The following is a 14,945-nucleotide window of genomic DNA, read 5'->3' on the forward strand; positions in this document are numbered from 1 at the left end:
AGGAAAGATAGCTTTGTGCCTACAATTTTCTTAGTTTCTGTCAACCTACCTATTGTCATTGGACTGTCCAGATGTTGCAACTAGACTTGAAGAGGTGATAAACGCAAAGTCACTTGTGGCCTTACTGTGACACTGCCAACTCTACAGAGAACAAAATATAACCAAAGTTATCTATAAGTTCAGTAGCAACTGAAATAATACAAATACTGTCCTACCAATAACATACAAGACTTACGAGTGAGAATATCTGTTTTTAAATTTTATTTTTCATTTTTGTTTATTTTGATAAAAGATCTTGATACATAACTCAAGTTGCTTCAAACTCATGATTCTCAATTCCCCAAGTGCTGTACTACCACACCCAACAACAATGTTTTAAATTAGGTCGTGATGGGGAAGAATGGTACAGGTCCACACTGTGGGGTGTCTGCAGCATCAGCAACTGGAAGGGCTGAAGCAGGAAGACCTTTTGAGCCTAAGATTTGAAGGTCAACCTGGGCTGCAGTAAGACTCTACCTCAAACTAAATATATGAGCTTACTAAAGACATGTGATTAGATTAAGAGCTCCAACAATTTTAGTGCTGACAACCTTGAATAACTTGATAAATATAAATAGTACAAGTCATAATCAACAATAACCTGAGGTGAACTCTAAGTTGTCCATCTACCTTAGGCTGTGGTGTAAAATTCAGTCGAGTTAACTTTGTAGTCTAAATACAAATATCTACCTTTGCCACCTTTGTACTCTCTGTGTCCACCCAAGCTTTGCCAATCACACACACTTTTAAAGTAGTCCTACACAAAGCCTACAAACTTAAAACTGCCCTCAAAGGCTCTTAAGAAGGTCCAGGGATGTGGGAAACCATTTATGAAACCAAGGACTCCTTTCTTGCTAGATCAGGTGATGAGAACAGAAATTTCAAAGTGAGGGCCCAAATAAGAGGATGCCAGGGTATTTAAAAATAAAAAATTCTGCATGAGCTGGTCAGACTGAAGGCAAAACACACACTCAAAATTACTTGCATTTCTTAGAAAAAATTATGGCAGTCTACAGTACACTAATACAAAAGGGATATTCTTGTCTCTTACATATAATGAAGGAGTCAGGAAGGGGGAAATGCAGTCAAAATACACTGTATGAAAATATTTTTTAATAAAGAGCTTTAAAAAATCTATATACTCTAGAAAGGTCAATTTAAAAGCATTTGGTCTGGACCCAGAAGGCTCCAAACTTTGAGTCTCCATTTACTTATCTAATGCCGAAAGTCCCACCCAGGGCTGGAGAGAGCTCAGAGGTGAAGAGCAGTGCTGCTCTTCTCAGCATCCATGTGTGGCTCACAATCCTCTCCAATTTCAGTTCCAAGGAATCTAACGCCCTCTTATGACCTCTGGAGGTGCACACACACACTTGCAGGCAAAACACATATAAGAAGAAAATGAATATATCTAATAAAGACGCTTAAGTCCCACACAGGACAGTATCGTCTTCCCCTCCTAGGCCACACCAAACTGTTGTCAAGTATTTAACACACTGTGTGTTAGTAAGCTTTTAGTGCTAGAGTACGGTCTTGTAAGAAGGAAAAATTCTGAAGGAAATTAGTGCGCAGAACCTGTTTGAATTTTAATTATGTACTTAATAAAATTCTACAACTAAAAAGAATTGTTTCCCATAAGAACAAAAGTACCATTAAAAAGGTATTCTACTTGAACCATACACAGGGAAAATCATAGTTGCCCTTTAAGTTAAAAAGCAAAGATTATTTGTTGTTGTTTGGCAATTTTTGTCTAAATTGAAGCAAGATGCTGCACAGAACTTTCATTTTCCAAGAGAACCACTGCTGAGATCCACTGTTAAAAGCAGATACTTCATCAACACTATATTCTCTGCATGCACTCTGGGAATGTGAGGGGCACTTACCATGTAAGGTTTAGGATTTGATGCAGTTTGGTTAACTTGCCAGATACTCAGAAAACCCTCTCCATCTGCAACACCACACTGTAAGAATGACATGAACATCAAACACAGATTCTCAGAACCCCTGCCAAAGTAAGATCACCTACAGACACGAGACTTGCTCAGACTCCACAAACCTATGGCTGTATCCACTGAGTTTCCCATAAAGTCCAAGTACCCCACCTTCCCTGTCACCTTCTATGTGTACTCCACATCCTCCCCACTGTCTTCCTCTAAGCCTCTGCAACACAGGGAAAAACTGGGTATCACTAAGACTCCAGAAAACTGGGTGATGCCAAGGGCACTTGGGGCAGAAGTAGTTTTCTTTCACTCAATGCTGAAATGACTGACTGGACATCTGGCAGATTTGTGTTTCTATTATAAGAAAAAAGTCTATATAAACAGAATCCAATAAACTGACTGAATATTTTACCCTCAGTATTCACAGATATTTTTGGATGCATTCAGCACTAACCACCAGGAACAAACCTTGTTGCCTTGTGAGTTAAAATACAACCTAGTAACTCTTGCATTGCCAGCTTGCCGGAAACAGACAAGTTGCTGAGGTCGTGTCCATTCAAACATACGTACGCTGCCATCCTGGGCACCAGTGAGATCTAAACACAGAAGGTAGGGAGCAAGAAACTGAAGAGTTTCAATAGTTCCTGAAACCTTTAGATGACAGACAAATAAGATACTTACAATATTGATGGACAGGGTGTGAAGTCATTCTCTTCACATTATGGAGGTTCCTTTTCATGAGCTTTAAAAGGAGGAAAAGAGGATTTACTCTGTACAGCCAGAAGGGACAAGGAAGGACAGACATCAGAGCAATTCCCATGCCATCCATCCTTGTAAGAAACTAACTGAGAGAAACCCTGTTGGACCATTTAACACACATTTGTGGAAACAGAGACAACCTACTAGTACATCCCTGCTCTGTGAAGACATTACAAACTGCTTCATCTAGTGATAAAGGAACAAGGGATTCTCTTCCAACTGCTCCCTTCCTCAGAACAATCAGGTTGCTTTTTTTTTTTTTTTAAGGTAAGCTCTGGCTTTGTGGCCCAGACTAGCCTCAAATTTGCAATCTTCCTGCCCCAGCCTCTTGCATATAAGGATTACAAGCATGAACCTCTGCACCCAGCTGGTACCCAGTCTCTTCAGTAGGACATGAAAGAACAGGGAGGGCTTCTTCAACCAGTGACCAAGAATTAATCTTTGGTAATCTGAGGCAATTTTTGAACATAAATATGTATGATTTTGCTTTACCATTGTGTGTGTCAGTTTGTTCATCTATAAAATGATAACGGGGAATAATAGCATCCATTCTGACCTGTGGTTGATGTGTGAAAAAAAATCATGCACTGGGAAAACTCAAAGTAAATCAAAGTTATTCTCATCTTTAGGATGATTTCTATGTCAAGTAATGTCAAAATACTTCTTGAGGAATCCATACCCAGAAACCACATGTGCCTAGAAATAAGCCATACCACAGTAGCTCCAGTGCTGGTCTGCCCGCTGCCTAGCCACGGCAGAGATGGAGGCGGATGCACTTGGCTTGTAGAATGGGAGGCTGCACCAGGCTGATACAGGGTTGTGGTGGAACCACGATAATCAATATCATCCGAACTGTGAAAAACAGTGGCATGTTACTCTAAAAGTATCATTCTCTCAACACAAATCCAACTACAGAGATTTTATACAACCATAAAAGATTCTTTTTTAATGATTCCCCCCTCCAGGATAGAGATTTAGTAAGGGTTTACTTTTTTTTTTTTTTTCATTTCCAAGACAGGGTTTCTGTATGACAGTTCTGGCTGCCCTAGAACTTGGTTTTTAGACTAGGTAGGCCTCGGACTCACAGAGTGTACCACCACTACCTGGCACTTCTTTTTTTTTTAAACAATTTTTTCTTCAGCAGTTAAAACTATTATTTTAAAAAATAGAATAAGTATCTATTGATTAAAAACTGAAGCACAGAGCTGGGCACACCTTTAGTTCCAGCACTCAGGAGGCAGAGGCAGATAGATCTCTGTGAGTTTGAGGCCAGCCTGGTCTACAGACTGAGCTCCAGGACAGCCAGGACTATCCAGAGAAACCCTGTCTCAAAATAAACAAATAAATCAAAACAAATAAATAAACTTAGGCACACATCTTAATCTAGTCAATTTTAACACTAGGTTTTCCTCCTTCAACAAAATTGAAATTCAGTTTTATCTGTATGAGCAGCTTCACTGCTACAAAATTAAAACAAGTTTGTTTTGAGTATTTTAACCCTCTGTGAGGATTTATACGCAACTGATGGTTGGTGGGCTAGGGAAAGACATGGTCTTCAGCGGCACAGCATGGTAAAGTGCCAGCGCTCCTGCAAGCAACCCTAATGAAACACATGGAGTCACAAACACATACATAAGGCACAAAAAGAGACGGGAGCTAGCTAAGACAATAAAAGGTATGAGTTGGGAGTAGGGAGGGACAAAGAGGCTAACGGTAATATGATCACAATATATTATGTATATGTATGAGAACACCATAGTGAAACCCATATGTATAATTAATATGTGGCAATAAAAACTTCTAAAACATATTTAGTCCAGATTTTATTTTGATTAAACATATTAATCATTAAGTGATCTCTTCCATACAGGTAGCCCACATATCAAATTATTTCATTTTACATTTACTTATTTGCTTGGTTTTTATTTTTGTGTATGTTTGGTGTATTTGTTTTTAGTTGCATGGACCTATGCAAGTCAAAGGTTGAAGTCAGATGCCTTCCTCAATGGCTCGCTACCATATTCTTTTGAGGCAGGGTCTCCCACTCAACTGGAGCTTCCTGCTTCTACTAGGCTGGAATGCCAGCAAGCCCTGGAACCTACCTCTCACTATTTTGTCAGTGTTGGTGTTAAGGATACTTGCTACTCAGGTTTTAGATGTGTCCTGGGCATCCAGATTCAGGTCCTCATGATTATGCAGCAAACACTTTACCGACAGAGCTCTCTCCAGTTCCTGTATTTGTTTGTTTTTAGACAAGGTCTTGCTACATAACTAGTCTGGCCTTGAACTTCAGACCTTGTATTCTGTTCTCCTGAGTAATTTATAAATTTTAATATAAGCAAAGACCTTTTACCGTCAACTGAGCCCATTATGTTTGTTTCTTATACAACTGAAGAGAGGTACATCTATCTCATAACAATAATTTAGCAAACACTGGCTGAAGACAATGGTATTTATAATCAGCCACAAGACATACCTTTTAGATTCTCTATCATATTCTTCTCCAATCCATATATATGACTGACAGGCCAGCAGAGAAGTAACATCGAGTTCTTGGACATCATGTGTTGAAGCCAAAACAATTTCATTAGAATTTGCCTATAAAGCAAAGGCAGACAATGATTCAGACAATTTTGCCAAAAATCAGTACACTGTTTATAATGACTACAGTGTTTACCTTATTAATAGAAAATCAGTATATTGTTCATAATGACTACAGTGTTTACCTTATTAATAGAAAACGCCATGATCATGTCAGATTCCTTATGAATGACCTTTGCCTTCCCTCCTGGATAGCCCAGATCAGCTTCAACCTACAAAACATTGCTAAGGGTTAGTTATGCTGCGTGACTGCACAGAAACAAACATCCCACAGGATTACACTTAGGAAAGAAGAAAATGGGCGGCAGTAGGGAGAGTAAGTAGGGGAGGAGTAATGTGTTAGGAATTAGTTTGGAAGTCTGCTCTCATGCCCTGAAACTCTGTAATCAAACACCTCAATTATAAAGAATCCCAATGTGAATGTACAAGTAATGATTATAAAAGATGACCAGAATTTTTCATAATTTATATTTTATTCTAACTCTTCCAAAAATGTACAAATATTCTGTGATAGGGGCAGGGAGGCATAGGTGAAGGACAAAGTCACAGAAAGTCAAAGGAGACTTATGAAGAGTTGGAAAATGGAACAGAGAGAACCTAGGAAGATGAGGGGAAAAGAATGTAGACTTGTCAGGAGAAGGGGAGACATCTGGAGAATCTGAGACAAATGGGAAGCACGAGAAGGAGAGTCAAGAAGAAAGACCAGTCGTATTCGAAAACATTCTCAAAAATGTGACAGAAATGGAGATGAGAACAAGAAGAATCTCTAGCTGAGCAGAGCAGAGCTAGACACAGGGTGTCACCTATCCTCCACTCAAGGAAGTCTGAGCAAGTTCTCTTCCTCAGCTGGGCGGTCACGGTTAGCATGAGAGATGAGGGTTAGCTCTGAGAACTTTGAAAAGTGAGCTACAAAGAAGCGCATGGGAGACTACCTTGATATGGCAATCTTCTGCCACCGAGTTGTGTTTGACATGCTCCACATGTTCTTCTACAGACTACATAACACCACACCGTCACAAACACAAAACACATGCATAAAATAAATCATAGAGAATGAAAAATTTCAAGCTAGAATGGATATCATACAAATGGATGACAAAACTGACTTCAAAAATTAAACTGCATAAAACAAAACATCAGATAAACAAAGCAAAACAGCACAACTAAAGTTACTCTATCATATACACATGAAAACATAAAAGCTATTTCAAAACAAAAATTTATTATTTGTATACCATTTATGTAAATTAACGTTTTTCACACTATAATCTCAAAAATTAAAACCTATTTCTTTTAATTTTGTATTATGTACATGCATACATTGATATATGTGCATGAGGTCACATGGAAGCCAGAATTCAATACTGAAAGCCTTCCTCAGCCCCTCTCCACCTTGTTTTTTGACACAGGGCCTCTCACTAAATCTGGAGCTCATCAATTACCGGCCAGCAAACTTCCCAGATCCACCTGTTTCTGCCTCCGCAGTCTGAGAGCACAGATGTGCTGTTGCACTTGGACTTTTATTTGGGTGTAGGGAATCTGACCCATGTCCTTATACTTGCACAGCAAGCAATTTACTGCCTGAGCCATCTTCCCAGTTATGCCATTAGTTCCTGCCCTCACCCTGTTTATTTTTACATTTTTAAGGTTCTGAGGACTGTGTTTCATTCTTATTAACAAATCTGAGTAATCATATAATCTGAAGATTATTCTCCCTGTACATACATGTTTGAGAGGATGAGGCATGGAAAACAAAGACCACTTGCTGGCACCCTGGTTGACAAGTCCTAGGCGAGATACAACTGGAACTATCCCTCTACTGCAGGAACTCCAGAAGATATCATCAGAGCCTAAAACTGCTCCCCAGTGTTCCAGATATGACAATTTCAGCCTAACAGCCCATTCAAATCCTCTGACCCTCCAGTGAGGACCATAGGGTGGGGGTGGGGCTACAGCAATAAAGCCCAGGTGACAATGAAGCACCCAGGAAAACACAGGGCTCTATTCTGAGAATGGCTACCTCAGGGTAAGTCACAGAACTGGCTTGCTAAGCCAACTAACTGGTTTGATACACTTAGTAATCTGACAAAAGTTTGATTTGTGGAATATGTTTTTCTTATTTGATGAGTAAAGCTATCTTCTTTATGTGTCAAAAATTTCAAATGTTTTCATTTTTAAAATTTTCATTTATGTGTATATATGTGTGTGTTTTTCACTCACATCACATGCGTGTGGATGACCATAGAGGCCAGAAACGGTGCCAAATCCCCGGAGCTGGAGGCAGAGGCAGTTGTGAGCTGCCAGATATAGGCGCTAGGAACAAAACTCAGGTCCCCTGAAAGAGTAGCAAGTGCTCTTAACTGCTGAGAGTCTCCTCTCTCTCTCTCTCTCTCTCTCTCTCTCTCTCTCTCTCTCTCTCTCTCTCTCCCCCTCTCCCTCCCTCCCTCCCTCCCCATCTCATCTCAAAGGTTTTTTGCTTTTGGTTTTTTAAAGGATTTTACTAATCAATTTATCAAATTTTTTGATCACCAAAAATCCTACCACAAACTTACAAAGATAAAGCATACCTGTTGGAGATTTTATTTCTGGGTCTAGTGATCAGCTTTTAAAGGACTTAAATATTTTCCAAATTTTTTTCTTAAAGAAAATGCATTTTCGCCAGGCGGTGGTGGCACACGCCTTTAATCCCAGCCCTCGGGAGGCAGAGGCAGGCGGATCTCTGTGAGTTCGAGGCCAGGCTGGACCAACAGCCTCCAAAACAATACAGAGAAACCCTATCTCGTAAAAAATCAAAAAAAAAAAAAAAGAAAATGCATTTTCAACAGATCTGTACTTTTTGATATTGTAGCCACTAACCACATGGCTACTCAAAATTAAACACAATTGGATAGTCACTCATATGGGCCATATTTCAATGCTCAGTCATAGGTGACTGGTGGCCATTCTGCAGGGTTCACAGATTCAGAGACTACACAACACTCGACAAGAGAGTCACTTCATCCAATGCACATAAGTCATAAAGGAGACTGATGACAATCCTCCTTGCAGCTCCATGGTATGTACTCTCTTCCCTAAAACTTAAAATGTATTCATCCAGCAAGTTAGGCAACAAGCGCTTGCTATGTCTCTGCCCCACTGTAGTGTTCATAGGGACCCTCTACTGGACCTCACAGCTTGGCCTGCTGACCCCAGGACCACAGGGCCTGCAGGACATGATGGAAGAGAGACTAAGGGCAGAGACACGGAGAGGTATACATTGTAAGGATGCAAGAAACCTGGGCATAAGTGCTTCCCACAGTACTCAAGGTTCTATAAATCCAATGGGATGTGTGTACTACAAACCTTACCAAGAAAACACAGTTTTTATAAACTGTTACATTTAATGATTTAAAGAACTAAACATTGAGAAAATACAGTCCTTCAAAGATTTGGCTTTTGTGAATAACAAACTTGTAACTGAGCAAGCATCTTTCATATTAAAGTCATTTCTTAGGTTCCCACAGTGGAATATGGCGTGAGCATCAATCACCATTAAGAATGCTACAGTCAGAGGCAAACAGTGTACCTCTGTGAGTTCCCTAACAAATACTGCATCAGCAATTTCAAAACCATTAGAATCTTTGTTATCAAAAAAGCTCATTAGGACCTGAGGACTCCCTACAGTTCCTTCTTTCTGTCCTTAAACCTAGAGGTAAAACACTGGGCTATTCTTGAGGACTGGCTACAGCTACTATTCATGTACACAGACAATGACTGAACAAGAACGAGTGTGATAGATGCAGTTGTCCTAGGCATGGAAAAAGCCTCAGCAGTTCTACACTTGATCTTGGGAAGCTGACCCATTTAGACTGTCCCTCTCCATTTTCACCTTTTTAAATGAAATGCAATTCATTTCTCTCTTCTCACAGACTGTGCTTGCCAACCCTTTAATTGTGTTCTGAAAGCTCTGCAGTCTGCCCATACCCTCACTGACACACCGAATAAAATGTCTTCTAAGAAAGAGATCCTTTGCTAGGACCTAAATTTGTCATTCTTCTTGGCTCATGCATGCATTACTAACATTGATTTAGGAATCACCATTCAAGACTAACTGTGCCTTATTTTTTTAAAAGTATTCATCCTTCATCTTGCTTTTGGTATTTCTGTAGTTTATTCTCTCACAATTTTCTTAAAAACTGTTTCTTCAAAACTTGCTCACTGGTATTGGAGATGGCTCGGCAGTTAAGAGTGCATACTGCTGTTGCAGGGACCCACATTCACTTCCCAGGACCCACGTCAGGAGGCTGTAAACCACCCTAACTCCAGTTCCAGGGGATCAGAAGCCCTCGTCAAATTAAAAATAAAATGGAAGAAAGAAAAAACCCTTTTCAGTTATAAATTAAAAATAAATAACATCCTAAAGTGTGCCATGTTATGTTTTAAATTACATATTTAAAGGATCACATCACAGAGTACAGGCATTTATATGGTAGGATCCAGAAACCATTTACTGCAATGTTATTTTATGTGAAGTCTAACAGCATTTGTTTAAAAGAATTACCAACTGCCACTTGAATCCATGATTTCTCATGGAATTTGCCCTGTTTTGTGGCTATAAAACAGAACTATCAAGTTTTATAGAAGCTCACTGTAGCTTGAAAAGCTTTGGCTACTCCTCAAAGTATTTAAACAATAACAGAGAACAATCCATCCAAAAATAGATTTTCAAAATAAGTCAAGTAATAAAAATCAGATACATTAAAGAGACTAAAGAAAACAGTACAACAGAAAAAAATTAATCTCTGAATACCTCACTTTGCTTTCTCTTCTTAGTGAAAATGTATCTAATAAATGTCTCCTGAAGAACTTCCTGTTTGACAAGGAAATGCCAGAGTCGCTTGACTGGAAGTGCAGATGCATCCCGTGATCTATCAAATGAACAAATGGTTGACAACTAATCCGTTCACAGAAAACACAGCTTTTGCAGATATTTGCTTTAAATCCTCCAAATGTGTTCTAAGAACACAGCCATAAGCTCAAAAGATCTTATGATTTATTTCCCTCTTAATTTTAGTTTTCCTGAAAATAATTGCTTGACTTAGTAATCAATTTTCCAATGACACTGAGTGAGCTGGGGGAGATAAATATCAAATGACTCATTGTTTTCTTTTTAAATTACACTCTAGACTTTGCAGATAGCAAAAGCACATTGATGAATATAAAGTAACAGCATTTCCAATTGCTTGAAGATATCAGCTTGTGAGCACTACTCCTAAACAAGGCTGGTTCCTTCAAAACAAAGCATGCAGCCAGGTATGTTTAATATGATTTAAAATTAAATAGTATGTATATGCATCAAGATAACACATACCAACCTAGAAAATACCATTTCTATGCTTTTATGCATCAGTCAAATGCACATTTTTGAAAGTATGCTGCCATCAAAACAGCTAGGTGGGCAGGTGGGCATCAAAACAACAATATAGCCTTCATTTCCCTGAGTTATACACAAAGTCAGTGATGCTGACTGCAATGTAGACGACTATCAAATCTCCCCCACGAGTAAGAAACACAGAAGACGGATAATAAATAACTTTTTTCCTAACTACAAAAGTAATGTATCACCAGGAGAGATGGCACATGCCTTAAATCCCAGCACTTGGAAGACAGAGGCAAGCAGAACTCTATGAGTTTGAGGCCATCCAGGTCTACAAAGTGAATTCTAGGACAGCCAGGGCTGTTACACAGAGAAATCTTGTCCCCAAAACCAAAACAAACAAATAAGACAAAAACAAAAGTAATGTTTCTATATAACACTGATGAAGACTGGCTGCAGGTTCCCAGTAAAATCTTTTTTGAAGGCTGTTGGCATACTCTGTCAAACTATTTCCTAGAAAAGTTAAACCAAACTATATTATCATCAGAGTTCTAAGAAGTTTCTTACTTGAATGGAGTATTTTCAGGCTCCAACATTGCCTTATTTCGAAGAATAGCTGGGCCAACTCCCACTGAGAGGTCAGTTGGGTAAGTGTTGACATAGTTAGGGGGTGGTCCTTCAAAGTGATCCATTTTCTCCTGCAGAATCTGTTCCCAGTTCTCTAAGTTTTTAATAACAGCAATTCCTAATGGTGATGTCACAGGGAGCTCTAGAAGGTTAAGAAAATCAGGTCACTACACAGCTGCAAAAGCTATACTCTTAGAGACAAGACTTCTGAAAACAGACCTGAACAGTCTTAGTTTTAATCTTAATACTGTCAACAAAATGAAAGGCAGTAAAATGAGCAGAGAAAAATGTCCAGCTTTCTAGTTTGGATTCTGATTTTTCCAGTCTTCTAGACGGACTGCAGTTCTTATATCAAATTCAAACCACAGACTGGAGTCTTCAATAAAAGACTTTACAAAATAGCTAATGCAATATTTTAAAAATATTAAACATCCTTCTATATAGATTTTGAACATTAACTTAATAACAATTTATTATATTTGACAGCACTGACTTTTGTTGCAGTCTGAATAGTAATGGCCCCATTTATTTGAATACTTGGTCCATAGGAAGTGGCACTATTGGGAAGTGTGACCTTATTGGAATGGCTTGGTGTGGCTTGGTTGGAGGAAGTGTGTCAGTAAGGGGTGGGCTTTGAGGTCTCAGAAGCTCAAGCTGCCTGTGGATCTAGACGTAGAACTCTCAGCTCCTTCTCCAGCACCATGTCTGCCTGCATGCTGCCATGCTTCCAGCCATGATAACAATGGACTAAACCTCTGAAACTATAATGCAGGAATTAAATGTTTTCCTTTATAAGAGTTTCTGTGGTCATGATGGCTCTTCACAGAAATAGAAACACTAACTAGGACAACTTTCAAATTCCAAACTCACCAGAGAATTCCAGTCCAGCAATAGGAAAGAAAGTCTTGATGTTGTGAAGTGCCAGCTTAACCATTGTCAAATGCAGAAGAGCCCAGCTGTTTGGGAAGACAACAAAGCAAAACAAAACAAAACAAAATAAACAAGCAAGAAAACTACTTACATCTAGGAACAGAATCACAGGAAAAGAGTAGTGATGCCCCTAGCAACTGTTTGGCCCAATTTAAACCCAAAGAAGCAGCCTCAGACGTTTATTACACAAAAATGGCTTAGTTGTAGTCACTGAAAAATAAAACTTGAGGCAGGATGTAATGGCATGCACCTTTGATCCCAACACTTGGAAGGCAGAGACAGGTAGATCTCTGTGAGTTCAAGTCCACCCTGATCTACTTAGTGAGAGGGAGGGAGAGAGGAAAGGAAGGTAGGAAAGGAAGGGAAGGGAGGGGAGGAAGGGAGCAGAGGGAAGAAGGAAACTTTAACAATGCATCACATATAGAATATAAGACAATTACCTTGTAGAAAAATATTTCTCATAACAGTCACACAGAATTTAGCAGCATATCATTTTACTGATGTATTAAGTATTTTTTAAATTTTATTTAATAACATTTTCATTTATTTTACATACTGACCAGTTTCCCCTCCCTCCTCTTGTCACAACTCCCATCAACCTCCCCCCCCCTTTCCATTCACTTCTCCTCTGTCTCCATTCAGAAAGGGGCAGGCCTCCCAATGTGTTAAGTTCTAAAAGCATGTTACTTTTTTCTCAATAAAATGCTTTATAATTTTCATGAAAGCTATTATAGAAACTTACCTAAAAGATAAAGAATTCCTAAAATATACCACCTTTAATATAAATGCATGGTAATATTATTTATTCAACAACAAATTTAAAAGCCAGCATGGTAGTAAATGTTTTTAATATCCGTACTTGGGAAGTAAAGGCAGATGGCGTTTGAGATCAGCCTGGTCTATATATATATATACCACAGCCAGGAATACATAGATAAACTCTGTCTCAATTTTTTATTTTTTATTTTTGGGTTTTATTTGGTTAATTGTTTTGTAGAATAGGCTGGCTTAGAATTCACAGAGATCTCTGCCTACCTCTGCTGGGATTAAAGATGTAAGTTACCTCATCCAGCTACATAGCTATAAATAATGTCAAGTTTTTCTACAACAGAAGGCCAAAGGAGGATGAGGGCTTACTTACCTATAGGAATTAGGATCTTGGTGCTCCTGTATTTGTGTGTCTGAAAAAAAGGCATCATCTTCTTCATCGTCACTGTGAACACTTTCATCAGAATCATATATGACACCACTATCAGATAAAGGAAGAAATGGCTGCAATATAAGGCAAAGCCATTGGTGAATATGCAATTTCATAACATTAAATCTAGGCTTTATTTAAAACTTTTAAACATTTCTAAAGTATTTCAACACACAGTTTTACTCTGATCTAAAACTGAATACATTAAGTTTTGTCAATCTAAGCAAAACTTTCTTTTGCAGGTTCTAGATTTACAAAAGCCAAGACTACCAGGGGGAAAGTATCTGAGATTCAATAGAAGAACTGTGTAGAAGATGAGTCTGAGCCTCATTCAGCTCTACGCAGACAAGAGAATTAAAACCCAAGTAGGCGTGGAGAGTTACAATTCTGCCTGTTTTGTTCTTCTCTTGTGTCTCTTGGTCAGAGATCAAGTGTGTTTTTTCTGGTGCTCTGGGCTTCCTTATTCTCTCTGATGGTCCCTGACTCCCTGTGGCAGACAAGCAGTCACATGGCTGCCCTCCATGCCAGCTTTTCTCAAACAGCATGGCTTTCTCTCTTGCTTTTGAATCTATTTTTAAATTCTTCTATTAGTGAGACGAAGAAGCCCAAGAGGGCACCCTAATTTCCTTAGTAACATGTGGTAGCTCAGATAGGATACTCTAAAATTTCTAATAGAATGTGGTACCCATGAAGGGATTACAGAGCAGATTCTCTGAGGAGACAACAGGTGACCAAACTCCAGGGCTTTAGAAGTCATCAAATTAAGACCTTATATTGTGATCCCAGGCACTGCAGTGGCTACCGCAGGCCTGCAAGTGCATCTTGGATTCATCACTCTCTAGTTCAGCCATGGAGAACAACAACAACAACAAAACCACTGAGAAAGAGCCCAAAAACTAGATTCTCCTGTGAGCTAATTTTTAAAAATGAAACATAAAACTATATGTAATAATCCAATTATATATATTTTAAATAATAATACTATTCTTCTTAACACAAGTCAGTCTCAAATTTGCACTTTTCTTGTCTCCCACTTTTTGAGTGCTGGGAATACAGATATACCATTTTTCCGGCATATTTTTTTCCTTAATATGTTTCTGCACTTTCTAAATGTTTGTAACTTTGTATTAGTCATGAGAAAATATCCCAAAATGAAAATAAGTTGGCATATTACCATTTACAAATCTTAATGTTGTCAATGTTTATAAATGGCAAGGAGAAATGTTTAATTAGAAAGGTAGAGCCTCAGACTCTGCATTTCTCACAAGTTCCTAAGTGATCTTGACACCGCCATTCTGGGACATACTTTGAAGACTACTAAATAATCAAAAATTCTAAGATAGCAGTGCTTCAAAAACTATTTCTAAGAACAGCATAGCATACAAAGAAAACAGAGTAAGTTCAATGGCTCAGGAACTCTAAACACCTGGGCATAGTAGTGCACACCTTTAATCCCAGCACTCAGAAGGCAGAGGCAGGTGGACCTAAGTTCAAAGCC

At 38.8% G+C, this 14,945-nt stretch overlaps 1 protein-coding gene across 2 annotated transcripts in view; it reads right to left on the reverse strand.

Moving 5' to 3' along the window:
• Positions 1–14,945, reverse strand: part of Dmxl2 (Dmx like 2) — a 111,994-nt gene that overhangs the window by 4,783 nt on the left and 92,266 nt on the right. The window contains exons 30-41 of one of the 2 annotated variants that reach the window (XM_040729786.1): positions 13,391–13,521; positions 12,190–12,275; positions 11,260–11,461; positions 10,126–10,243; positions 6,269–6,331; positions 5,462–5,548; positions 5,212–5,333; positions 3,449–3,587; positions 2,658–2,718; positions 2,445–2,572; positions 1,920–1,997; positions 50–141 (exon numbers count right to left, since the gene is read on the reverse strand). In XM_040729786.1, the coding sequence (XP_040585720.1) occupies positions 50–141; positions 1,920–1,997; positions 2,445–2,572; positions 2,658–2,718; positions 3,449–3,587; positions 5,212–5,333; positions 5,462–5,548; positions 6,269–6,331; positions 10,126–10,243; positions 11,260–11,461; positions 12,190–12,275; positions 13,391–13,521 (1,307 nt within the window). The remainder of the gene's footprint in view (positions 1–49; positions 142–1,919; positions 1,998–2,444; positions 2,573–2,657; positions 2,719–3,448; positions 3,588–5,211; positions 5,334–5,461; positions 5,549–6,268; positions 6,332–10,125; positions 10,244–11,259; positions 11,462–12,189; positions 12,276–13,390; positions 13,522–14,945) is intronic. The other variant, XM_040729787.1, reaches the window with a different exon arrangement.

This window comes from Mesocricetus auratus, unplaced genomic scaffold, assembly GCF_017639785.1.
Source record: "Mesocricetus auratus isolate SY011 unplaced genomic scaffold, BCM_Maur_2.0 Super-Scaffold_100022, whole genome shotgun sequence".
In the NCBI taxonomy this organism is placed as follows: domain Eukaryota; kingdom Metazoa; phylum Chordata; class Mammalia; order Rodentia; family Cricetidae; genus Mesocricetus; species Mesocricetus auratus.